The sequence below is a fragment of the Trichechus manatus genome, unplaced genomic scaffold, assembly GCF_000243295.1.
Source record: "Trichechus manatus latirostris isolate Lorelei unplaced genomic scaffold, TriManLat1.0 scaffold00156, whole genome shotgun sequence".
NCBI classification, from domain to species: Eukaryota; Metazoa; Chordata; class Mammalia; order Sirenia; family Trichechidae; genus Trichechus; species Trichechus manatus.
In genome coordinates this window covers 1,476,965-1,504,545 of record NW_004444092.1, presented here as the reverse complement: position 1 = coordinate 1,504,545, position 27,581 = coordinate 1,476,965, and the positions used below count along the sequence as shown (strand labels likewise).

Here is a 27,581-nt window from a genome sequence, read left to right as displayed (position 1 = left end):
AGTAACAATGACCAGCCAGAACAGCAAAAGAAGCCAAAATAACACCATCCAGGGTAGCACTTTACCATGAATGTAATTTCACTTTCTGAGAGAGCCCAGGCTGCCTCAATGATCAGGGCCTGGGGAGCTTTGGGGTGGGACTAGCAGAAGAGGGGAAAGGGAACACCACAGCAAATGGGGGCCAAGCACCATCCTGCTTTTCACACTTCCTCTGCTGGTCCTCTGTGGAGCCCGTTTCCACACTTGCAAAGGGTGGATAAAAATTCCTACCTCATTAGGTTGCTGTATGCGATCTTGTATTGGAAGTGGGATCTTGTATGTGAAACCAGTTAGTACACTGGCTGGAGAGCAGGCCCTCAAAAAAGCTAAGCTGAATATCTATCTTTGTATAGCTCGTGAGACATCAGGACTAACCTGAGGTTCACATTCCTAGGATTGTTCCCTTTCAATCTAGTGATTCACTCTCAATTGCTTCCTCCTTCCTCTCCCTCCTCCACCTATCACCCACCCACCCATCCAGCAAGTATTTACTGAATGTCTACTATAGTCCAGGCACTAAGCTATGTTCTGGAAATACAGCAGTGAGCAACACAAACATGGGCCCTGCCCATGACAATCTAGCGGGAGAGACAGAGAACTGAATCAATTTTACAATAAGGTGAGATAAATGGAATGATGAAGTACAGGGTGTAGTGACAGTGGAGAGCAGAAACTCCTGACACTGGGTGCTGGGGAGCGGGGAGGGGAGATGAGAAAGGCTTTCTATACGAAATGACATTAAACTGAGAACCTGAAGGATGAGAAGAAGTTAACCAGACAAAAGCAAGCATCTGGGGTGGGCAGGCAGGTGGCATGCTCTAAGTGGAGGAGTGAGCACGTGCTACGGCCCTGAGGTGGAGGGAGTAGGGCCCACTGAAGTCCTATATGGCTAGAGTCCAGTGTACTGGCATAATATATCATTCTCCAGCAGAACAATGGCAGTGCTAACCACAGTTGTGGGCTTCAGTGGAGCTGGGGTCAGGTCCTACAGGACCTTGTAAACTAAGGTGAGGAGTTTAGACCTGATATGAATGGGGAAGAAACTGCAACAACTTGGCAAGTCACAAAACCTTTCTGAGATTCCTTAATTTCCTCATCTATAAAATGAGGGTGGAGTAGATGGTCATCAAGCCTCCTTCTGTGGACTAAGGCAGGCACTTGAAACCTGTAGCTATCCATAAGCTGCCTTGCGGATGCTCTGCAGCAGGCTTAGGAAGTGTTACTTCTTTGATGGAATGAACAATTCCATTGGCTCGTGTTAAGAGTGCCTGCTCTGCCTTCATACTATCTTTAAATACGCCCCACAGTCTTTTCCCTTTGCATTATTCCTCTGAATACAGGAAATATTAGTAACCCTGAGCCAGGACAAGCCAGGAATAGCACAAGGTGAGCTTCAGTTGAGGAAAGGTGAATTTGAGATAACCCAAAGTCTGGAGTGATGTTAGAATTAAACAGAAACCTGTACCTAGATGGTAATAAACCAAAAAAACCAAACCTGTTGCCATTGAGTCAATTCCTACTCATGGCAACCCTACAGGTCAGAGTACAACTGCCCCATGGAGGTTTCCAAGGAACAACTGGTGGATTCGAACTGCTGACCATTTTGGTTGGCAGCTGAGCTCTTAACCACTGTGCCACCAGGGCTCCCAGATAACCAAAAATCAGTCTTGTTCCATTCTAAGAGTCTTATTCCATTCTAAGATGGCAATAACATCTTAAAATTGGGTAGAATCAAAGCATGTCCTGAAGGAACACAGTTAGGGCTGTATACAGGAATACGGAAAAGACTCCTGATTTTGGATTGTAGAATCCTAAATTAAAGGATGTCCTGGTACATTTGTTTTGAGTAGCTGGTTATTCTTTTCAGTATCAGAGTCTATTTCTAAATTAAATTTTGGATATTGGTGGAGAATAGAGAAGAATGTTGAATATGAGGCCTATCTGCCTTGCCTATCTCTAACTCAGGCAGCCTTGCTGGCTGGCTCCCTCCCACTCACTTTAAGAGGCCTCAGGAAGGTACAGTTTTCTCATCACCGCATGACACAGGAAACCCTGGCCCCTATCACTCTGATAACTTCAGAAACTCTTCGAAATCCCAGCTAAAATTAACTCCTTCAAATTTTCAGCACAACTTGAACCTACCTACATGTAAGTTCCTTTGTTTTGCTCTCTTTGAACCTGAAGTAGCAAGGAAGGAAGATGTGATTGTTCTCTAACTAAATCCTTTCCATTTCATTCCCCCAGAGTACTGAGGCACAGAATGATGAGAGGGGTCAAAGAAAAGAGGAAGGCAGGCAGGGGAGAAAACTGGAGAGATGAGCAAGAGAGAGAAGAGGGATGGGGAGGGGAAGGCAGGATGTGGGAGGGAGCTGAGGGAGCCATGGAGGTGGGCCGGAGCATTTGACTCTAAGTCCTCTGACACCAGGGAGGGTGTGCTCCACCTGCCCATCAAGCAGAGGTAGGACAATAGTGTGACTGAGCGTGAGTGTGCTTAAGTGTGCATAGGCAATGAAGATTTCATAAGGCAATCTCAATTTCAAATATTCTATTTTGGAACATAGTTTAACTTTTGTTGTAGAGAGGGGCAAGTCTCTCACACTTACATTCCTCCTCCAGACAATCCAAGTGTCCCTGTCCTTGTATATGACCGGGATGCCCAGGCCCAGGCTTATCATTACTGTTACTCTTCTCAAAGATGAAACCTGAAGGAATCTGTTGGTGAATCACTTTTGCTACCAGACACATCTTGCTGAGAAGCAAGAGAACATAATAAGGTTAAAGGCACAGGTTCCTGAGTGAGAGCACAAAGGTTCAAAATCCAGCCTGACCTTACAGATGTGTGACCTTGGGCAAATTACTAAGCCTCTCTGTGCCTCAGTTTCCTGGGCCATAAAGTGGAGATAATAATTGTACCTGCCCGGTAAGGTTGTGGTGAGAATTAAGTAAGTTAACACACATAAAAAGCACAAAGAACTGTGCCTAGCACATGGTGTGTGCCATACTGAGTCTGGGCTATTGCTGTTTTACAATCTACAAATGATGGATTCACAAAGTCACGCAATATCACACCTCAGCCTCTCTGAAGTGGGGTATAGCTGAGGGATAAGAAGATGGTACTCACTTGTGGAAGCGCGGAAGAAGCTGCTTTGGTTGATTTGGGTTTCTCCTGGTAGATTAGTGTGTCTAATACCTTATTTTGCAGATGAGAAAGTAAAGGCCCAGGGAGTTTGAGTGAGAAACACCTCTTTCACTAGACCCAAGTGTAGTTTTTGTGCCTTCCCCTGGGACTTGGGGGAAGGCTGAAATGCCAAGCCCCATCGCCAGTGCTCTTGTCTGTAGCTCTCAGGTATTGTTTCGGGGCTCCACTGTGGGCCCTGAGCTGAGCTCTTCTCACTTGGCCTGCTCAGGAAGAGGGTGTGGAGCTCTGGCTTCTCAGCTGTCAGAGTGGGGCACTCCCACCAAGTGACACTCAGCCACCCAGCCAAGTGGGAACACTAGACCACACTCCCTGTCTGCAGCAGCAGTCCTGTGTCTCCAAACCTGGGGGAGCCAGCCCAGGTGAGGTTCATTCTGCAGCACAGCTGGAGGGTCTCCAGCAGCCCCGAGATACCAGTTGCGGACACCAGGCTCCCCACTTTCTGACTCCTCACAACTTGTTAGCACCTCCAACACGGGGTGGTGAGGGGGTAAAACTCAAGTCAGTTGGCAGCACTGCTCATCTGCTGCTCCAGTGAGCGATATGGTGAAACTCAGGGTGGAGAAATATTTTTTGGATTTCATTTACCCCTGCTATCTCTAAAATGAACAAATCTGTCTGGGGAGAAGTACAGCTAGAATGCCCTGTAGAAGGGAGGATGGAGAGACTTCATCTTAGGTACTCTGGAACTGTTATCAGGAGGGACCAGTCCCTGGAGAAGGGTAGCATGCTTGGTAAAATATTTAATGAGATGGATTGACACAGTGGCTGCAACAATGGACTCAAACATAGAAACGATTGTGAGGATGGTGCAGGACCTGGTAATGTTTCATTCTGTTGAATACAGGGTCGTTACGAGTCTGAACTGATTCGATGGCACCTACCAAGAGCATCTCTAAACTCCATTACTACATAAATGAGTTCGCTGCAAAACAGGACTCACGAAGGCAGAGAAAAGGAGTCGTGTATTTCATAAAAAAGAGGGAAGACTTTTTTTTCTTTTGTCTTGCCCACCAACTTCTTGCTGAGTCCATGATCTCATCTACGAAGACCTTAGGCTTTAATAGCCCATAATTAACTTACTCATTCCAGCTCTGCCGTTTGTTCTCGGCTTTAAGTGCCAGATAAACACGTTGTTTATTAAGGAGATAGCCTAAATCTGCAGTAAAGCCAAAACGATTTGAGAATTTCTTAATAGTGATACCTGTCTTACCATTAAAGTGACAAGAAATGAGGAAAAAAGTGTTGAAAAGAAATGCTAAAAAACGGTTTCCTTCCCGAGGCCTGTTTGTTAGAAAGTCAAACTTCAACATTTAAATTTAAACCCAAGTTTTGATTTTTACACTTTAAACCAATGTGCTACCCATGCCAACAATCTCAACCAATGTGCCGGCCTGCTGGCGAGCCTCGCGGACCCTGAACCCTTACCAATGTTGCCCACCCATTTTGGCTGAGGATGCCATTTGAATCAGGCAGAACATGAATAGCTGAGTGAGGGGATTCTCAGGGCAGGGATGGGACAGAAGGAGAGCAAGAGTGAGTATGAGATAAAACTTAGTGTGAAAAAGAGTTAAGAGGCCCAACAGAAATAGAGTTTCCACAGTGTACTGTCAATCAGCAGCAACAAAGAAGGTATGTTTATGGAATGTCTCCTCTTGAGAAGATGGAGATCTCAGTCAGGGCAGTGGCCAGGCAGGGACAGCCAAGCAAACAGGGCCATAACTGCAAAGGCAACTTAATCTTCTCAAGTATGCCATGAAAGAAACCTAAAATCAAAGACACACAACAAGATGGAGAACCACTGCTCCAGCCTCTAACAGGAAATGTTCATATAGGGATAAAATGATGAGAACAGATTTTAAACCCTGCAACATATTTTAAAGCTGGAATGGGATTCTGAGGCTTCCACTGAAGAGTCACTGGATGTAAAATAAAAATACAGAAAGCATAAAAAAGACAAACAAGGAAAAAATATGGCTTCGGATGGAAAAAATAAAAGACAAAGGAAAAACCCCATTTCAATCTCAAGGGCAGCACATACCTTGAAGTGAGGCCTGCAAGGCTTTCATATTTTGGTCTAAAAGCTGCGAAGGGAGGAATCCTGAGCCTGCCTGGGGCTTGGGGTCTGGCTCTCCTGGAGCCATGGCCGGAGCTGGCTCTTTCAGCCGACTGTCTCCAAATACAGCAGCCCACTCTTTGCTGAACTCGCCCTCTTCCAAGGAGGAAGCATTGAAGATCTCATTCAGGAGCAGCAGGTCATCTTTGTCGGCACCTTCAGGTTCCATGGCCCCTGCCATTGGGCCCAGGCAAGCTGATTAAATAACAGCACAAAACACACCATCACAGAGGCCCCATTCCACCTGGGAATAAATGCTAAGGAGGGCTGGGAGGGGATGGGCTGGGTGACCGCTAGATTTAAGAAAAAGTGTATCAAAACATAAATTAATCTCATTAGGTCCCTCTTTGAACAGATAAACAGAAATACGTTTCTAGCCCCATTTTCCCTCATCCCCCTTCCTCAAAGGAAGTCTAGTTTCTGGGGGTCTTTACAGTTATATTTAAATTTTTCCATAAACACTCTATGGTTTTGGCTTTTTCTTAATATAAAAGCAAATTTATCAAAACATTTTTCAGATAGGAAACAAAGGCAGGACTGAAAGCATGTTGGAGATCTTAGTTCCTTGTTTGTACGGCTTCCTGAATCTTCCCACACAACAAGCCCTCAATCCACACTGCCTGGGCTAGAACCACCAACACACCGTGTGGCAGCCTGCTCTGCCCAGGGGGGCGAGAATGCTCACCACACCCTGACTGGCCCAGGGGAGCAAGGGAAGCAAAGGATGTCTGGAAACCGGCTTGACCAAGAAAGGCATCCTTGCTTCTTTTGCCTTTGCTGAAACACAGCTGCAAGAAGTGAAGGAAAGATTGGCCTTGTTTTCTTGAGGGCAGAAGGTGAGAGAGTAACAGGGGTACTGGACAAATCAAGGAATGACCCAGAGCGTGAGTTTTATAGGCCAGAAATGCAACTCTGGAGAATTGGAGCGAGCACCAGTTTCAGGGGAGAGTCATAGCACGATCCCTTACTCAATCTATGACTTACGTGGCCCTTGAGTCCCTCTAAGCCTGTTTTCTTATCTATAAACTTATAATACTGATAATGCCCACCTCAGAGTGTTGTCAAGAAGACAAAAATAAATAAATAAATACATCTATATACCTTAAACCTCATTACCTATCTAGAAAGAAAATTTTAAAGAAAAGAACCATCCTTATAATATCCACACTGACAAAATACTAAACATTGAATACAAGTAGAATCGAGCATTACTGTCAGAAATCATATAACAAGAGCTTTCATTAAGTTTCTAACATACTTTGAGAATCAAGGACAGATTTAACTATAGGTTGTTAATCATCACTTGAAAACTACAAATATTTTGTTGTGATGACAAGAAGGAAAATCATGATGTATACATTTTTTTCTGAACTATATTGCAATTCTGACACTGTCATATTAAGTGAGATCTACAGGTTTTCCTCAAATGTATGATAATTGGTAAGTAAAGGCTTTTTTTAAAAAAAAAATAAAATAAAACTGATCTCTGTCAGCTTTACTAGATCTATTTTCAACCACACTTTACATAAAGATCTAAAGAGGGGTTTTGATGTGCTAAGCAGACTGGCTATAAATCAGGGAGCCCTGGAGTCTAGTCATACTCATAGCACTATGGTTTAAAAATAGTGGCAAAACATTGCTTTAATTGGACAACTATCTAATTTAAGCACTCTCATTATTTTTTTATCACAGAAATTTTCACTGAGACTTAGCCTGGAGGTGTGGGGGTGAGAAAATGAGGAAATCGGCATTTGAAACAAGTTTCTGAGGCAGTTCTGTGGAACCAGGGTGCACAGGAACCACTCAGAGCCGTGCATGGTGGGTAAGACAGCTCTAAGTGGTGGGCAGGTGAGGCAAGACAGCACACCTCTATGAATGAAGGAGCTGAAGGACAGCCACCCTGGCTGTGTGAGGGTGTATCCATCAACACCTGCATCTCTGCACCTTTTTCTCTTGGTATCATCCTTTTTACACGAATTAACTTCACTAATCTCTGCACTTCCTACTTTTAGTTGGAACCTGAATGCCCAAAGTCCTTCCCCTGGTTTCTGGTCTTACTGAAACCAGATGATTGCTGAGTCAAACCTGTTTTATTGAAACCAACTCAAGTCAACGTGTAGACCCTAGAAGAATAAACAAACAAAAGAACAAAACCTGTTGCCGTCGAGTCCATTCTGACTCATAGTGCCCCTACAGGACACAGCAGAACTGCCCCATAGGGTTTCCAAGGAGCGGCTGGTGGATTTGAACTGCCGATCTTTTGGTCAGCAGCCATAGCTCTTAACCACTACACTACCAGGGCTAGAAGAACAGATGACTTTAAATGAGTGTTGGAAATTATGTGTATTCCTCCAATAGTCACTTTGTACAACCCTCTGCTAAGTCAAACCTTGGGGAAAGATGCACAGCTTTAATCTAGAAGTCAGTCTAGGGAAGATCATGACTAATGTGTGCAACAACAAATTAATGTTGAGCCTTCCAAAACAAAACACAGTTGGAACAGCTTTGTCTTCGTTTTTACCGTTTAGGTTTTCTGCTATGGTATCTGTAGTGACTTCTGTTGTTTTTACCTACTTCTTCAGTTTTCCTACTGGGGAAATATCTCCTCCAAGTGATCCTGGTGAGACTTAAGATGCCTTATCACACCCACCCAGGTGGACGTGTGACTCAGACTGGCCAGAGTCCTCCATCTCTCAGACCATGGTGACTGGCTCAGGGATGCGCACATGCCAGAAGCTTCCCTGAGTTTGGTATATGGAAATTGGAAGATGGTCTCTCTCTCTAAGATTCCAAATTCTAAACATGCTGGTTTGAGGCTGCAGTGACAACGAAGCCAACACATTGAGGGAAACAGTGTGAAGAGTTGGAGAGAGAAGTCCTGACAACACTGTCTAAACAAACCCCTGGATCCAGCCTTGCTTGAAGCCAACCCACCACTGTGTGTCCCCAGTTAGCTGGATCAATATATATTTTTTCTTTTTAAACATAAACTATTTAAAGAAGTATTTATATCACTTGCAACAGCAAAAAAAAAATATTAATTAATACTATCTCCTATCACACGCAGTGACAGAGTTGAGAAAAGGATTCGCAGTGAGGATAATATTGTCTAGATTCAGTTCTGAATAGAGATTTTGCCTGTACTAAAGTCTACCATTGAATCTGGCCTATTGCTTACTGTCCTGGTTATTTAACAGTTAAAACATACTGCACAGTGAATATTTTCCCTTTTAAGAGTAGTACTTAGCTAAAAGCAATGAAACTGGTACTGACTTGAACCAGAAAACAGGGAAACCTCTCAATTATTGCACTGATAATTAACATGCTTGAAATTAGTATACACAACTTGTAAGAAAAACTTAATTACAAGTAGAAAAGGACAGGCTTAGGTCTGAAACCAGACAAGTTGAGACTTGAGAAATAACACTAGTCAGTTGGCTCTTACAAATGATGCTGTCATTTTCTTTGAAAATAATTCAGCTCAACTGAGAGAACATGGGGACAGAGATGTGGTAAGCTGTTTGAGAGAAGCCCTGTTAGCAGATACACAACCAGAGGCATAGCTTCCACCCATATCTTTAAACAAGCCTTGTTACTGGGATTAGGGTGCCCCCATCCTCCTTTCCTCTTAAAGGATGAACAGAGGCTGTGGAGCTCTCATCTCAAATCCACAGATGCTGCTCCAATCGTCCTTCCCTCTCTCACAGGCTCCCCTGCCTCTGTGTTTACTTTCATGTCAGGTAACCCAAGGTCCAATGTTACTAAAAAAATATAGGCCAATAGACATGACATTCTCAAATTCTCACCTCTATGCCTCCAACTCTATGAGCCTTCATGCATCACCTCCCCCTTCCTAATATTAGCTCCCTCTGTATCCTGCCCTCCTTTCCTGCTATTATTCAGCTCCGTCATCTTCAGTCTTTCACTCTTCAATGCTTCCTCCCCTGGCCTCGGACGATGTGTGCACATCCCAGCAATAATCAAATCTTCATTTGATGTTGCTGCCTTCTTTCCAAGTTACCGTTCTATTTTCTCTTTCCTTCCACAGTCACACACTCTACTTCATCACCATTCTTTTTTCAGTTGCTTGTAATCAAGTTCTTGCCTCTACCCTATCCTGAAATGGCTCTCTGGAAGGTTACTTGTGAGATCTTCATGGCCCAATCCAACTCCCTTTTCTCAGGCCTCAACTTCTATAGCATTTTGTGTTGTTGCCTTGTTTTGATATACTATCATCTCCTGGGAGTTCCCATGAGGTAGCTCACTTGGATGTCCTCCTATCTCCCCTCTCTACATTCTCGATGGAAAATCTTATCTACTCTCATGGTTCCAATCTCACCATGGAAGAGTCTCAAATCTCAATCTCCAATTCCAAGTTCCTTCCTGAACCCTGATAACAAATTCCTGACTCAGGGGCCCTTTGGGGTTTGCCCATGGGTGAGGTTGCTGGCACCCTTCCACTGTGTACCTTTACCTCAGCCCCAGCTATGAGATTATTAATCTCTTACTCAAAACCTTTAATGGCTTCCCCTAACTAGCAACTAAAGTAATACTCCTTACAGTGGCATTCAGGACTGCTCTGGCCAAGCTCTAATGCAGCCTTTTCAGCAACCCATCACACCACTGCCTTCTGGGCAGCCTACAATTCAGCAAAACTCCTCTACTTGCTATTTTTCAAACATACTTTTCTGTCCCCTGCCTGGGAACCTGCTATTTTTCTCCCAGTGAGATGCCCTGGGATGAAGAAGTGTAAGATTCCTAAGGTTAAATGACTTGCCAAGGTTGTATCATTTATTAGTTACAGGTAATCTGGTTGGCTCTTAGGTCAAGGTGTTTTCTCACTGCAGCATACTGTTTTCACTTCAGAACCTCTTATGGGTTGAATTGTGTCTCCCAAAAAGATAGGATGAAGTTTTAACCCTTATATCTGTGAATATAACCTTATCTGGAAATTGGGTTTTTGAGATGTTATCATATTAACATAAGGTCACACCAGAGTAGGGTAGGTCCTAATCTCATATGAGTGGTATCTTATATAAGAGAACAGACACAGAGGGAAGAAGCCATGTGAAGATCCATTTATAAGCCAAGGAATGCCAGGGATTGCTGGGAGCCACCAGAAGTTAGTAGAGAGGCACAGAACTAATTTTCCCTCAGAGCCCTCAGAAAGAATCAACATGGCCGACACCGTGATGTGCAATCCTATCCTCTAGAACTGTGAGACAACAAATTTCTGTTCTTTAATGCCACCCACACTTTGTGGTATTTTCTTACAGCAGCCCTAGAAAACTAAGACAGAACCTATTAAGAATCTCACGTACAAACTAATATTTAAGCTTTTGTAAAGTTTTGATGGTTGTTAAGGTCAGACAGCTCCACGGGCAGCCAGGGAAAGCTCCTGGCTGCAGGCACCGAGGAGGAATGGCTGAGATGGTAGAACTAGTCAGCATGTTTGCCCTGCACTGCCAAGTGTTTAAAAACTGTTAAAAGGTTCCCATGCCCCTGGGAAAACATTCCCTAAGAGAACTGATCCTGAACCAATGAGCTCTAGCTTTGTGAAAACCGACATACAGAGGACACTTTCTTAGGTTTAGGGAGAGTGGTGGTAACAGGAAGCCAGTGTGTGAAACTGGTGACAGCCAGCTCAGGTAATATTTTTGAAATCATACTGAGTTTCATGACCTCAGCATAAACTAGGAACATAGAAAATGGAAACATAACTTCATAGACCAAAAATGAGAGCACAGAAAAACAAAAAGATAAATGTCACTTAGTTTACCTTCATCTGTATGTGAAACAGGAAGACTCCGTTTCTCTGGTTTTCTCCCTGGTACCCACTCTTGACATTATGACTAATTGCAAAGGTTGCATGCTTGCGATACAAATGAAAAACCCCAAACACCAACACTATCCTCACATCACCAAAAGAGGGTATGGGGAAAAGAATGGCAGGAAACCACCTTGCAGAAACATCTAACAAAAACATAAGTCTTTATTACAAAAGGCTCTGCTAAAAAAAAAAAGTACGTATTTAGAATTCAAGAATACTGCTTTTAAAAACTCCCATCTGGTGAAAAAAGGACATAGATTATAATAAGGACAGATGGGGGGAAAACCATCCTTATCCACTGTCCAAAAAAAACCCAAAACCAAACAAACCAACAGTGCTAGACCACGAGTAGTCACTCAAAAAATACTTGATGATCCCCAGGCCTGCTCCTCCATTTTAGTATTAGATCTTAACAACTAAGCAATCTTATCGAAAAATCATGAGACCTGGCATTGGGGTAAATTCTTCTCTATATAGAACACTACTGACTACATGGTGATCATGTAACAAAAGTAGGTGATTTTAAAAGGGTAGTAATATTTTATGAGAGGACCGAGGCAGGCAGTACATCCCAGGACAATGAAGAAGACAAGGACAGGGAAAGGTGATGAGAGAAGATAATGAGCTTAGCATTTATCATATTGCATTTGAGGAAGCATAAGATCCCTAAAAACCAGTTGCCATCCAGTCAGTTTTGACTCAAAGCGATCCCATGTATGTCAGAGTAGAACTGTGCTCCACAGAGTTTTTAGTGGCCGATTATTCGGTATTAGGTCGACAGGCCTTTCTCCTGAGGTGCATCTGGGTTGACTGGAACCTCCAATCTCTCAGTTAGCAGCCAAGTGCATTAACTATTTGCACCATCCAGGGACTCCATAAGATCCCTTAGTCAGTAATACATAGATAACTACATGAGACAATTCCGGATAGAGAAATAAACTCCATGGGCTGGAGCCCTGGTGGAGCAGTGGTTCAACGTTTGGCTGCTAACCAAAAGGTTGGCAGTTCGAATCCACCAGGCACTCCTTGGAAACCCTATGGGGCAATTCTACTCTGTCCTATAGGGTTGCTATGAGTCAGAATTGACCTGACGGCAACAGGTTTGGGTTTTTTGTTTTTTTTTTATCACCATGGACTACATACCCTCATCCAGACCTACTGTAGCTACTGAATGAGCTTTTGAGTAGTTCTGATGTGCAGCTACAATTTGGAACTACAAAGTCCAGAAGTAGGAACCAAGGAAGTAGAAGACAAAAAAATATAATTGTAATACAGATAATTATATATATATATATATTTTTTTTTTCTTTTTTTTTAATTGGCTCAACTAGTCTTGTCCTGAAGAGAAGCCTTTTGGGTAAGGCCAAGTTATAAGCTTTAGGTGAGCTGAAATTTATCTTACTCTTTTCCATTTTTTACCACCACTTTTTGTTCAGTTATCTGCTGGTTGTTTTCTGTGGTGCAATTTTGAGGAACACAAAGACTTCTACAAGTTATAATTCAAGAATTGAGGTTGGGATCGTCACATGTGGTCAGAAGATGAATTCAGAGCCACTTGCAAACATCTCAAAATGTCACTACACTTCTTTTTCACTTGAAACATTTTATAAACTGTTGTCAAATATTGCTTTTTCTATTTCATTATCTACTTAGTAGGGAGAAACACATTTCTTTATGATACTGAATTAAAGATTTTCCGGACAATGGTTCCTTGAGAATTGTTGCTGTTGTCATACTTGGTGGGCTTTCTGATAGCATTATACCATAGCTTAGCTATTACTCATCAAACAGAATTACTACTGGGAGTGAACGGCCCCAAGCAGCAGGGTGCTAAAGCTTATAGCCTCCAAGTCCTATAAAGTCAGCCATCCCTGGATTGAACTCTTTTTATTTCTTGGCTGTTTAATGTCTTGCATATTATAATCAGTGTTTTAATTCAGGATTGGGCCTTCCGGCAGTTTTCCAAAGGGCACACATTTTGAAATCAGCAACAAATGAGTGTTCTTTTCTTCAGTCACCTCAAGTTCTCTGTTCACTGAGAGAATAGTTTTATACTAGCTGCCATGGTAATGCTTTTAATTTGATGCTGGCCTATGGACTGGCAACACAGAAGAGGCAGCAGATAGTGGGGAAGGATCGCTCAGGCCTAAAGGGCTTTGTGACTTGGCAGTGATAAAGAGAAAGGAGAAATTACATGACATTGCCTTTAACTAAGAAAATCTGTAAATCAATCTTTCTGCCTGAGAACAAGTACCCATTTTAGGGGAACGTGCATTCACATCTCTAAACAGAGTGCTCAGAAAAAGGGTATGAGCAGCTATTCTATGAAACTCATAAAGATAGTTAACTATAAACCAGTAAGGTACAAATGTTGTTTTAAATAAGCAGAAAGATATCAATCTTCTTCCAAAGTATCCTGGCATATGCTTTTGAGGAAGCTTTTAAAAGTGAGCATATATCTCAGGCAGTAGCGTTTCTGATTTAATTCTGTGAAGACATGCATGGCTATGGGTTAGTGTTATACCATTTCTACCAAGTTAAAAGAATCAGAATCCAAAACCAAGAATCTTTTTTGTAAGAAGAAAGAGAACATGAGAACATAGATTCATATTTGCTATGTCTACATACAGAAATAAGAAAAGATACACTGGGGTTTGGGAGTACTGGAATCGGGAGGGGCTGGGCACAGTGATGGGAGAGACGGTTGTGTTACTGGATACCTTTTTATCATCATTTTGCTTTTGTACCAATGGGAACACATTGCCTACTCCCAAAATTAAGTTTATTAAAAAGAATAAAATAGGGTGATAATGAAAGCAAAGAGAAAACTTACATAAACAAAATGTTGGGAATAGGAGGAGAAAAAAATATCTTCCTATCAAAATAAATTGAAGCATATGAATGATAATGAATACATCTGTCAAATGTCAAGACAGGCAAAAACTGGGTGGTGGGTACCTAGAGCAAACAAACAAGAAAACTAGATGCCATTGAGTCAATTCCAACTCATGGCAGCTCTGTGTGTTACAGAGTAGAAGTGAGCTCCATAGGGTTTTCTTGGCTGTAATCTTTACGGAAGCAGATCACCAGGACTTTCTTCTGTAGTGCTGTTGGGTGGGTTTGAACTTCCAACCTTTTGGTTAGCAGCCTAACAAACCATTTGCGCCACCAAGGAACTAATGGGTACCAAGTGTTTGTTATATTGTTATCTTTATCTCACTTTTGTAAGAGTGAAGTAATTCCCCTCTAAAAGATATGTATTTTTAAAAAATGCATTTATTCCATCAAAACATTCTATACTTAAGCCAAAGGGGAAAAATTTTTATGAAAATTGAAGCCATGCATGGCAATCTGCATTAACTGCTTGCTTATTATTCTCCTAACTTGATATGGTTTCAATATTTACAAATGAGTTTTCATTCTGATAAAATACACACAGGCACTGATGAAACATTACACACCGTGCTGCCTAGAGGAAGAAATGAATAAGGAAAGCAAATTTCTGCCCCCAAGTTTATATTCCTAAGCCCTGTAAATTTAATGCCATAGTTGTGGTGCCTTTCCGTTTTTGAAAAAAACTTTAGCCAGTGCCCTCTGTTTTCCAGAGACTTTCTTCCTCTCACATTCTGGAAAATAAATTCAAATCAAGCTCAGAGTGGGTTGAGAGAGTCCTTTGTCCTGGTTCACTGGGGCCGGCAGGATATCCTCGGCTGACTTCTAGTCTCATGATAACTGTAACACCTGGGCCAACTGTGCCCCAGCTACCAAGGAAAGCGATGCTCTAGAGTTTGGTTCAGAACCTGACGGGTATTTTGGACTCGTGGTAATTCAGTAGAAGGAAACCCTTTGTAGGAGGGAGTGCACAGCCCATAATCAGACCGAACAGACTCAATTCCTTGGGATTCTTTAAGACTATACAGTCTTATCCAAATCCATGGTTCTGGGTTCTCTTTTGGGGAGTAATTTAGTGAGTGAGTTTAGTCCAGTGAACTTAACTGAGGGACCTGGCCAGGCAAACTTTCCCCTGCATTTAACTAAGGTTCAACGGTGGAGGGCACAGCATACCATCAGGACAATATTCCTAATTCTACAGTTTCAAATGGCTACCATTTAAAAGGGTTTCTCTGTGTCAGGCCATGAAAAACCCATTGCATACACAGTCTTCAATTCTGACAGCAACCCACAAAGACTTTATAAATGAGAACAACTGAGAGTTAGAGGGTTTAAGTATGAAGTAAATTACTTAAGGCCACACGGGTTGTTTATGGTAGAACTAGAATTCAAATCCAGGGCTGTCTGACTCAGAAGGCCATGATTTTTATACTACAGCATGTGGCCTTTAACATAATGACCTTTAGCTTTAGTCTGGCTCTGCTTTAGCTTTTGGTTTTTTCAGTTTGAGCATTATAAAACTAATTATACTAAAGATGGCAGATCCACATATACTAATTTGTACCTGGGCATAAAGATAGATGATAGTCACCTAAAAGCAACTGGCTTGGAAATGCAAAACTATTCAAAACATTAACATTATATTTTCCTACATGTAAAAAATGAATTAAAAATTTTAAACAAATTATAACCCCAAAGAAATGCATAAATCTTACCACCTTCCTCAGGTTTCATGTCTAATAGTTCATCTACAGGTCCTTTTGGGGGGTGAGAGAGAAAACAAAATTGAGTCAGTTCTTTATAAAGAGTTTGGTTCAAATTATTAAAATTGAGTAGTTTCCCTTAATCTAGATTACCTGAGCATGCATTATGTGCAGAGCTTTTGTCTAAGGCAGATAAAATACCTTTTCCATCTTCAGCTGTAAATATAACATGTGCAAGTGGTTACGCCAATTCAGAACGGTGTGCGTGTTCACAAACTACTGCAGTGTAAGGTAAACACACAGCTTCAGGAAGAGATGGCATCTACAAATTCACTCAAGCAGAAGCAGGGGTCCTCTGGTCACATTTTACTCCACCCGTTGGCTCTCAAAGAATTTTTGCTGAACTGAACAGCCCTGAAGCTTTGATTTGTTTCATAGATAACCCAGAAAACTATATGACACCGATCTAACAATTCTCCTCACGCGGCCAACTGTATGACTTAGGTAAATGAAAATTACTTGATGATGCTAATGAACTTTAGCCATATGGGCCTGGCTACAAAAAACAGGCAACAGAACAGGCTTAAAACTTGGTTCACTCATATGTACATTAGACTTCCTGCAGGTGACAGAATAAAAGACAGATGATACTTCATTATAATGGATTCCATTCTGTATATATATAAAACAAGGTGATCAACATTTACGATCTGAAGATAACATGCAAATCCCACAAGCAAGTGATCATACTGCACAAGGAAAAAGAACATTTGATCCCCCTGTTCTGTTACATATTGTATGAATATATAATTTATATAGATATAATTTGAATATGAATATAATAAACTGGAGTTTACATTTTCCCACAGAACTAAGATTTTTCTATTCCATTACCTCAATTCCCATCATATTAATGATTCATACTGTTGGTATTACAGCTCTGACCGGGACACCGAGACCTGGAGGGCTTGGATCAACATAGTCAGAGAACTCAAACGTGGCCAGTGAGATCAGGCCCTGCCTGCCTCTCTGCCTTCTTTTCCTGCTACTTACTTCCTCCCTCGCAGTTCAGAACACTGTTTCTCTGACCTTCTCTCCTGGTCCTTCCTGGCTCACTGCCTTTGCCTACCACTACTACCACCACCACTACCACCAGTTGTGGTTGATTCGATCCTGACTCATGGTGACTCCATGTGTGTCTGAGCAGAATTGTGTTCCATAGGGTTTTCAATGGCTGTATTTTCAGAAGTAGATCACAAGGCCTTTCTTCTGAGGCACCTCTGGGTGGATTCAAATCGCCAACCTTTCAGTTAGCAGGTGAGTGCATTAACTGTTTGCACCACCCAGGGACTCCAAACAGTTGTCACTGAGGCTGTTTCCTTTGCTTTGACAGGTCTTATACTAGTACTTCACTAAGCTAGTTCCCTGCTACTCTCAAACAGATGAGGTCTCCTTGTCACACCTGTCCCTAGCCCTGCACTTCTCCTTTGTAGCTCCTGCCCAAGCTGGAGTTGTCCAATTACTTGTTAATTATTCGATTAACATCTGCTTCCTCTTTAGACTATAATCCCCAACATGGAAGGGTCTGAGTATGCCTGCTGTACCACTGCATACCCAGAACCTAGTGCTGGGCCTGGCGCAGGGTGGCTCTCAATGAACATCTGTTGAACAAATGAACAAATACATGAATTAGTGAAGGCATATATGTATAAACAGATGACATGAAGTCAAGGCATAGAGGCAAAAAAGTTTGGGTTTCTCTGTTGAAAGGCAGAAGGGAGAAAAGCAAATAAAAGAGGAAAGTGGAAAAAGAAGAAAGTAGGTGAAGCAAGTGGTCTGAAAAGTGGGAAGGAAGACCAGGAAGAGAGGGTGAAGGAGAAGGATGGAGCAGAAGGGAAGTTCCAGGATCTGCGCTGGCACCTCCTGACTCCCTAAAAGGTTTCCATAGCAAAGGCTGAGGCAAGGCAGAGGCAGAAGCGTCCCTGGGAGGATCAGGCTGGGCACAGGGTTGATGTAATCTTAGTTATCTTCATAACACCTTTAAGTTTTTTCTTGAGTCCCCAAGGATTTTGAATCCCAGTGTGAGGCTCAGCATTACATCACAGTTTAACTACACTTTTCCACATACTCTTCTGCCGCTGTATAAGAAAAGGGACCAACGAGAAAACTGGCAGGAAACAGAAATCACTGATAAGGGCTTCATAGCATATTGTATCATCCACCAGTGCTCTAATCCCATTCCCTAATGCATCAGGTTCAATCAACCTGAGGAATCTGGTACCATTCATTACAGGGCAGGCTGAGGACTCACCTGGCAGAGCAATGTCTGAGCTTAGCTCTTTCCATCTATTGCCAACAAAAGGCCAATACCCAACCAGCCCCATAAATCACCTACAGTCAAACTTACCCAATGTAATAATGTAACTTTATTAAAACTATCTCTACAGCACAAAATGGTTACAGCTAATAATGGTAACAGCAGAATTTTTATCATTTCTTAGAAATAGCTTTCTACCAGGTCTCAATTGTAGTGCTCCTCTGAAGGAATACTGGTGAAGTGACTAATCATGGTGTCTTCTGGTTCAAAACATATACCCTCTCTGAATAATGCTAAAGGGGCAGCATCAATCATATTTGAAAATTAAAAACTGCAATCACAGAAAGCAAATTCATATAGCCCTTTCTCGACTGGAAAAGAAGAAAAGACCTAGAAGGAGCATGCCAAAAAAAAAAAAAAAAAAAATGAGTTGGCTGTTGAGTATTAAGTAGTATTTCAGAAGCAATTCTAAATAAAATCAAAACTTACTCTTAAAACTAGAGGATTCCTTGCTCTGGTTTTCATCGGCTAATGAAATTAACCTTAAAATAAAATAAAAAAGTTTAGCAATCAAGTTCTGCAAATGGTATATTTATGATACACCAGACTTTCAGTATAATATCTATCACTTCACTTATAACAACAACACCACACACACACACACACAGATGAAAGGACAATACATGCCATCCACCTTCTGAAAAAGAAAGTGGCTGTCTCTCTCCTGTCCCGAGGTTGGTTGGTGGCATCTTAATATATGAATTTGGTTTTATCATAAGGTAAATATTCTGTAAATATCTTGGTGGGCAGTTAAGTATAACTAAGATAGATAACTACCTCTTTTAAAAACATGGTAATAACTTGATCAGGTGTTTATCCTGATTCCTGGTATTACAGGAGAAGACACCCAGGAAGTCAGTTAAACTACCCAAGGCTGAAGGCAGAATTACTCTCAAACCTGGACAGACTGTCGCCTACTCGACTCTTACATTTCTTCAAGGACAGAGACACATCATTGCTCTGAGGCTCATTAGTGCCTCATCCTTACCTGCTGCTTCCGGACAATATTCTTATTCAATTTTCATTGTTATTTTAAGTAGTTACTCGATTATGCTTTTTGAGCTTTTAAAAATGAGGTACAAAAATATTTCAGAAATCTGAAACTAATTAAAATTAGTCAAAAGATAATCCTCAGTAGTCTCCTTCTGAGTAAAGGCTAATAATGCTTTATTTTTATTGCATTAACTTATATGGTGAAAAGAAGTTTCCGGGACTCACTCTGGGCTCTCTTAACTATACAAGTGGCTGTGGGCAGCTCCTTAACCTCTTTGAGCCTCACTTCTATCATTTACAAACATACATACAATAATACCTATATTGACTACATTGAGGGTTATCATGAGAATGAATTGAGATAAATAAAGCACCTAGCATTGTTCCTAGCACATGGTAGGTGCTCATGAAATGGTAGCTGGCATTACTGCCATTGCCAGGAATAGGTACATCAATTCTCCCTAAACTAGTCAACTGTCCTGGATTCAGATAACACTCTACAGTTTTTCTTGCTGTGAAAACTTGTCTTTGTTCTGCACTAAAGAAATTTTCTAGTAATTGCTTTAAAATTTAAAAGGGCCAATATTGGCAGCAAATATTTTTGTGGGACAAAAAGTACATGTGAAACTTTATCTAAAAACATGGAAAAAGATAAGCCTGGTTTACCATAAGATTATCATTTAAGCTTTTTTTGTGTGTGGAAAAGGAATCAATGAATGTAAAATAATCTAGTTTGCTTTTCTAGGTCAGCCAGTTCGAAGATTAACTCCTGCAGGCTCAACAGATAATGACATATATTCACATTTAGACCTTCTTGCTGTATGAGATTAGGAACTGTTATGGATTAAACTGTGTCTCCCCAAAATATGTGTGGTTATATATGCCTCTATGCCTGTGGTTGTAATCTCATTTGGGAACAGGCTGTCTTTGTTATGTTAATGAGTCAGGATGAGTGTAGGGTATATCTTGAGTCAATCTCTTTTGAGATACAAAAGAGATTAAACTCAAACTAGCAGAGATGGGGCAAGATTGATGCCAAGCCACATGGAGATCTCCAAGGAACCAGGAAACAGGCTGAAGAGACAAGGACATTCCCCCAGAGTTGACAGAAAAAGCCTTCCCCTAGAGCTTACACACTGGATTCAGACTTCTAGCCTCCTAGACTGTCAGAAAATAAAATTTTGTTGGTTAAAACCATCTACTCGTGGTAATTATGTTATAGCAGCACTAGATAACTAGGAACCATGTGCTTTATATGTTAAAAAGTTCATCTCAGGGGCACCCTCTTTGTAAAAAGGCATGACATAAAGATGGAGCAGTCACTTCTGTGCTCAGAACTGCTCTCTATTTCACAGAGGAGAAAAGAGAAAGAATCTGAATGGCAGAAAACAAGATGCCAAAACCCACCCCCCAAACACAGTCAATGTCACTGAATTATACATGCAAAAAGTGTTGACCTGGCAAAAGTTGTGTTACATATATACTTACCACAATAATAATAATAAACCCAACTCCCACCACTTTCGTGTAATTGCCTTAGTACTTTATGTGTTACAGGGCGATTTTATAGGTTATCTCCTTCTATGAGAGCAAAGCCAGGGGATTTCCTGTCTAGGACATCACCGCGTAGGTGATGGTGAAAAAAGGACCAGATAGGATCCAGAAGCCAGAGAGAGTAGGAAGCTGGGACTAACGCCATAAGGCAGAGAGCCAGGGAGAGCTAGGCACATTTGCCCTTTCTTACCCCAGTCAACTCCCTACAAATGTGCCCTTTCTAAGTACCCCAGAAATGGGTCTTTTACTGGGATGAGTAAGTCAGGGTTCACCAGGAATATGTGCTGAGGAGCTTAGGACTTAATTTGAATACATCTACCCTGAGAGTTGAGGAAGTAAGGTAATTACCCTATGTCTGAGGCCCTCACCTGACTTAGTGAGCACTGTGCTATCCTTACCCATGGGAGGAAAGGTTTTGCCAGAAGTAGTGTGTGACTTACTGATTCAGCTCCTCTGCTGCTGCTTCTGTACTTTCCTGCTGGGTGATCTTTTTCCTTTCTTCTTTCTCAACTAGTTTTTTCATAGGGTCTTGTAAACTCTTAATCACAAACCACAGAAAATGAAAAAACAAAACAAAACAAAGGCAGATATGTGAATAAAAAATTCAACTATTGCTGGTTCCAGCAACCAAACCTTGAATTAAGAGGCATGTGGAGGGTACCTTGAACCAATCAAGTGGACAGAGAGGAAATTTTATATAGAGAAGCAACAATGTTCTCATACTTACCCCAAAAATATTAGACTGTAAAGGAGAGTTGCTTTGCCACTAGCTTTATCTTTTCCCTTTTGTGAGAAGTTATTCAAAAGGTCTTCGGCTATTGCTAACTTTATTTTCCATCTTCAACATACAACTATGATAAACATTGTGTTCAGCTTGCAGCCCACATGCTGACAATGTAGAAGCTTCCCCCCTCCCACGAAGATGAGACAATTTCATTTTATTTTTAATTTTCTTTGCTATTTTGCAATCTAAAAATAGCTCTTAAAAAACAACAGAAAACAAAACCATTTTTTTTTTTAAAGCCAAAATAGTGGCTTAACATATTCCAACAACTTAACTCCCACGAGTAGACAGAGCAGGTGCATACAAATCTGGTGAGAATCTTTTTTTTCTGGCTCATCATTTCTTGGAGTTACTGTTTTCAAAGCTTATTAAATATTTAAGATAATATTTTTTTAAAAGCTAGTACCTAGAACATGTACACCAGTGACAAAGACTCAGTGAGAAAATGGTAAACATTTCTATAACAATAATGAATTATAAAAACATGATCTTTATTTCTGAACCTAATTAAAATACAGACTTACAAACAGAAAAGAAACATCTCAAGATACTTATCCTTTTTATGTTTCTAGAACTATTAAAATCCTGGTCCTTCTTTTTTGGTCCTTCACCTTCTTCTCCTCTTTCCCATCTTTCACTTCGCTAATATGACACACAACAGAAGAAGTCAATTAAGTTTCATCCCCCAACTTCGACTGATCACGAATGCCTGACTGGAAGGCTAGATGAAGACAGTTCTAAGGCTGTCTCCACAGAGCAGAGCTGGATTGATTTTGATGTCTGCCATGGCTACCAGATGGGCAGTGGTGTCCACTTTGTAACTGCCACCTCTGTTTCACTCCCTTCACAGAATGGTTTTCCTAAAACACTCATGCCATCATATTTCCCCTTTTCTCAAGAAATGGTTCCTTACTTTTTTCCACTTCTAGGCTAAACCTCTCTGCCCCATTGTAAAGGTCTTCTAGGTTGTGATCACATCTTACTCTCCCACTTCGTTTCACACTGTTCCCCAAACATGAGCATTCCATTCAGTTGGGCCTGTCTTCTCATAGTCTTGTATGTGCTAGCTCCTGCTTCCCTATCTTTGTTCATTGCTTCTTCAGTCTAAAAAGCTATACCTATCTGTCAAGCCTTAAAAGCCCTATCAGTCTTTTCAAAGCACAGACCAATTACCACTATTTCCCTAAAACTTCACTAGGCATGCCAAATTCAAGAAAGTTCATTTCCAAACTATATTCACTGTTCTATTAATATTTTGTTATATCTATCCTGTATTATGTTCTTTCAATTAACATTATTTTTTAAATTAGAAAAATAGTAGAACCATAGGTAGAAAATTTGAAAAATAAAAAAAGGAAAGATCACTCCTAATTCCATTTCCCTAAAAGAATGAGTTATTATTTTTGTGTATTTCCTTTGTTTTATTTTCATACTCATACTACTTATACAACTGGAATCATTGTATATATATATATATTTTTATTGACATTAGATTGTCTTAGCCAATATAATCTGTGTAGGTATTTCAGAGTTAAAAAAGTTTATTAGAAAGGAGAATATAACAAAGATGTTATGTAACCTTCAACATTTAATACTGACTTTAAATACATAAATGTCCATTCATTCACCAATATTCTGATGTAGGGCCAAGGTCTTCTCTTTCAGTTTATGCCCCCTGAGTGACATTTTGCATCATTTTCTTGCATAAACCACATCCATAAGGCACTGTCATCATTTTTAATGACTCCCTATTTCTGGGCGTTTTGATTAGTTCATCCATTCACCAAACTGTTTTGAGCACTCACCAAGTGCCAGGCGTTATTTCGGGTGCTGGGAATATATTGCTGAATAAGACAAACCAAATTAACAGCTAGTGATGGGTCTAGGCAAAGAATTAAAATAGGAAGATAGAAAGTGATTAGGTCATTACTTCAGTTCACCGGGATGTTCTCTCTTTGGAAGTGACACTTAGCTGAGAACTAAAGGACAAGAAGGATTCAGTCATGTGCAGTTCAAGAGCAAAGGCCCACAGGTGGGAATAACTTGGCTTGTTTGAGGAACAAGAAGAAAGTCTCCGTGGCTGCAGTGTAGTAGACAAAAGTACATGTCTTACAAGGATAAAGAGGTCAGCAGGGGTCACACAAGGAGAACACAGTATGATGATGTGAAGTTATTCCCAAAACAAAACAAAACCCGTTGCTGTTGAGTCTATTCCAACTCATAGCAACCCTACAGGACAGAGAAGAGCTACCCCATAGGGTTTCCAAGGAGGGGCTGGTAGATTTGAACTGCTGACTTTTGGTTAGCAGCTGTAGCTCTTAACTACTGTGCCACTAGGGCTCTGTGACGTTATTAGACAGGTTTCAAAAGTTTTTATTTTGAAGTAATTTGAAACTTACAGAAAAATGGCAAGAATACTACAAACAACCCCCCTATACCCTTTACCCAGATTCACCAGTATTTAACACTTTGCCCCAATTGTTTCATCATATTTTTCTCTCTTTGTCTTTCTAATGCATGGCAACTAAATGGAATACATGATCCTTGACTAGATCATGGACTGAAAGGAAAATGCTATTAAGGATATTATTGGGACAGATGAGAAAACTGGAATATGGTCTATAATCTAGATGTTCCTTGATGGCTATAAACATCATAATTTTTTATATACCCCAAAGCATCTGGTAAAAGCTGGGCGTGTGTGTGTGTGTGTGTGTGTGTGTGTGTGTGTGTTTTAGAAATGTGCAACCATGAAGAGTTCATCAGATGTCACGGACTTATTGTTTTCAAAAGACCTGCCTATCACAGGATTTTATTTTGTCTTTTGTCTCTCCCTACCCACCCCTCTGTCTCTCTCTTTCCCTTGCTCTGCCCCTGCCCTCCCCCACCCACCCCACCCCGTTACCGCCTACCTTCCAGCAGTTATATTCCCCAGAGTGGCCCAACTCTGGTTAAAGTGAAGCAGGGATACCTTCAGCCAAAGTTCCAATGTCTCCAAGGCTCAGTTTTAGAATCTGTGACACCTGCCCAGGCCTCCTAGTTTACTCGATTATCTTCTCATTGCGTTCCCTTTTTATCAATTGGTGCGAGGCAGGGCCAGGACATGTCTGCTCTCGGCAATGTCTTGCTGCCACAGCGTTTGCCTAAGCCTCCGAGATGCCCTTGACAGCTCCATGGTTATCATCCCTCTGTCTCCAGGCTGACCTCCCCTCATAACCACACTCGAGCAGCTCTCAGACAATCCCTTTGTAATGTAAACCACTCATTCCTGCTTTTCAACTCCTTCCCCCGTTGGGCCATTAGCAGGGACTGAATTGTTGGCTCCCTGTCACCACAATCACAGTTAATAGTCACTATTGTGCTTCAGTAACAGAACGGCTGCAGTTCCAACTGCTACTTTAATTTATTATTAATAATTCCTGTGACAACTGCTCCTTTTTACCGACTATTACCATTGCCCCTATAACAGTTTGGCTGTTGTGGCTTATGAGAGGTGCTAAATATACACTTGTCGGTTGATTAATGAATGTACATAAGGTTAAACTAAAATGTTAGACCTCTTTAGACAGGAAATTCAAAGGCTCGGGGGAATACATAACAAAAAGTTTATGAAACCACAAGCAAGATTAATACTGAGCATATGGGCTTCTTTATTAAATATTAGGATTTTGAACCAAGGGGCAACATTCCTATCTATCTATCTGTCTGTCTATCTATCTATCTATCATCTATCTTTATGGAGATGTAATTCACATACCACAGACTTCACCCCTTTAAAGTGTACAAGTCAACAGTCTTTAGTATATTCACAAGGTTGTGCAACCATCACCCTAATCACTTTTAGAACATTTTCAAGGGGTATCTCCCAAAGCAAGAAGGAAGGGGTTTTAGATAACATTAAATATTCCTCTATACAGAAACGGGGAAAAAAGCATATATGGAACTCATTTCCTACAAAAGATGGTAAAATTTGAAAATGAGAAGGAGGATTAGGGGAACACTGAAACTTACACCATAGAGGACAAATCATGTCCCTTCTCAACCCCCCAAACTAGTTCCTGGGTGTGAATGTCAGATGCATGATATTCTATGTGGCAGACCACTGCTCTCCCCAAGCTTTGATGACAAAGGCTCAACTGGGGGCAGGGGGTGGAGGCGAATCCTTTACATTATTTTAAAGTCCACGACTCAGCTGCAAATCCTTAACCCTACAGCATCCCTCCATGTCAGGGGTGACAGCATTTTCTGTGTGACAGGAACACCTGCTCAAGCACCGTGAGTCTAAGAGGCCTGGCTGCTTTTGTACAGTCAGGTGGAACTATTTCCAACCACAGGCTGATGGAAGCCACATTCATATCCAGGTCCCAGAAATGAACTCTGTAGTATTTTGTTTCTAAACCCCAAGCCCACTGGGCCCTTCATTAGAGTTCCTTGTGAAAATCAGCAGTACAGCATCATATAAGACTGAAAGGTTCTCTGCAGAGGGCTGTTTTTAAACCAAGTAACCACCTTCTCTCTCTGTTAGAGGCTGCACTGACACACTAACAGTTTCTACCAATGCTTAAATGGTTTCAGGAAACACATACACAATATATAAGTCAGCATGGCAGAGGAAACATGCAGACCAAGCTTGCAAAAGTGTCTTAGAAAGGAAACAGCTTAATATCATAATGGGAGTTACTACTTCCTGTATTAGGAAAATAAAAGGAAGAGCAACATTCATCTGAATGAAAGCAAAACTACTCAGCAAAACAAATGTCACCGACAAAAGGCTAGCAGCCAGAGTTAATATAATAACCTAAATTTAATGTTTAACTTTGACAACTGAGTAACATTTTCTCCGATCCTTTAATTATGACATTTAATTTCCTTATGCTTCTTTTCATTAATTATATTTTATGTATATGAAAGCGCTAAATAAATAATTGTGTATAAAAGGAAATAAAAGTGCTCACAATAGTGGGGCATGCTTAGAAGACGGTGAACTTGGCTGGGTGTGTGTATGTGTGTGTTTATATAGTTAGTGGCACATGAAGAATAAAAAGCAGAGGCCGTGATGGTGTGCATGAAGCCACACAATTACAGGCATTTAGCACATATCCCTCTCCCCCATGCACTTATAAATTTTTAAAGACACTATAGAAGGAACACTGTATTAATCTAGCGCCAGAAGGTACTCTTCAATGGTATTGCAGAACAAAAAATAAAAGAGTAAACTTAAAACTAAATCAAATACAATCATAAACAAGATATACAACCTAATTCTTTAAAATAAGGTGGAAAATTGTCCTGGAAAGAGATGTCTTTTGGAAATAGAGCAACTAGTGCAGTGACATGGACAAGCATCTTCACCTCTTGGAGGGGCCTCTGGGCTTACCTGCTGGAATAATGGAGGTGATGACGGGTATTACTTTCTCGGGATGTTGTGAGAATTAACTAAGATAATGTTTCTGCACAGACCAGGCTCCCAGTAGGCTCAAAACATGCTTTCTTCTCAGTGACTTTTAAAGATCTAAAGGGAATTAAATGTCTTAAGTGCTCACCCTGTGTTAGACCCTGCACATCTCATTATGCAATCCTCACAAAAACCCTTCCCGGTAAACACTGTATTCCTGATTTCCTGACATGGAAAGTGAGGCTCTCAGGGTGCCATAACTTACTTAAGGTCATTCAACTACTAACTGGTGGAATCAGTATTAAATTTAGGTCTTTAAAATTCTACAACCAGTTAAGAAATATTACTGAATAGCCAGTTTAAGAACATTTACAGACCATTCCCTTTATATGAGATTGAAAGAACTTTATTCCAAATTCTAAAGGAAGGGTCCCATGTTTCCAAGTATCTGAGGGGCTGACATATAAATTGTGCTTTTTGCATACACGCGAACACCTCCAAGTGTTATTTTTAATTGAACATTAACAGCTGTACTTTTCAAAGGCGACAGTTGTGCTTTCTCCTGCCCTCCTGCCTGACAGCCAGAGGGCAGGAGAGAAAGACAAGTGTCCCACGGGAGGCAGTGCAAAGCAGTGCGTGGCAGAGTGGAAAGAGCAATGGGCTTCCCCAGTTCCAGATCTATCAGATACTAGGCATGTGGCC

The 27,581-nt window shown here is 41.1% G+C and overlaps 1 protein-coding gene across 9 annotated transcripts in view; it reads right to left on the bottom strand.

Annotated features, from left to right (window-relative positions):
* ICA1 (islet cell autoantigen 1) overlaps window positions 1-27,581 on the bottom strand; it is a 146,845-nt gene that overhangs the window by 6,979 nt on the left and 112,285 nt on the right. For 3 of the 9 annotated variants that reach the window (XM_023740480.1, XM_004386121.1, XM_023740482.1), the window contains 5 exons: window positions 21,141-21,238; window positions 18,583-18,635; window positions 15,930-15,992; window positions 15,789-15,830; window positions 5,277-5,546 (listed from right to left, as the gene is read on the bottom strand). In XM_023740480.1, the coding sequence (XP_023596248.1) occupies window positions 5,277-5,546; window positions 15,789-15,830; window positions 15,930-15,992; window positions 18,583-18,635; window positions 21,141-21,238 (526 nt within the window). Of the gene's footprint in view, window positions 1-5,276; window positions 5,547-15,788; window positions 15,831-15,929; window positions 15,993-17,800; window positions 18,484-18,582; window positions 18,636-21,140; window positions 21,239-27,581 lie in introns of those variants that run through there. The other 6 variants (XM_023740485.1, XM_023740484.1, XM_023740486.1 and 3 more) reach the window with 3 other exon arrangements.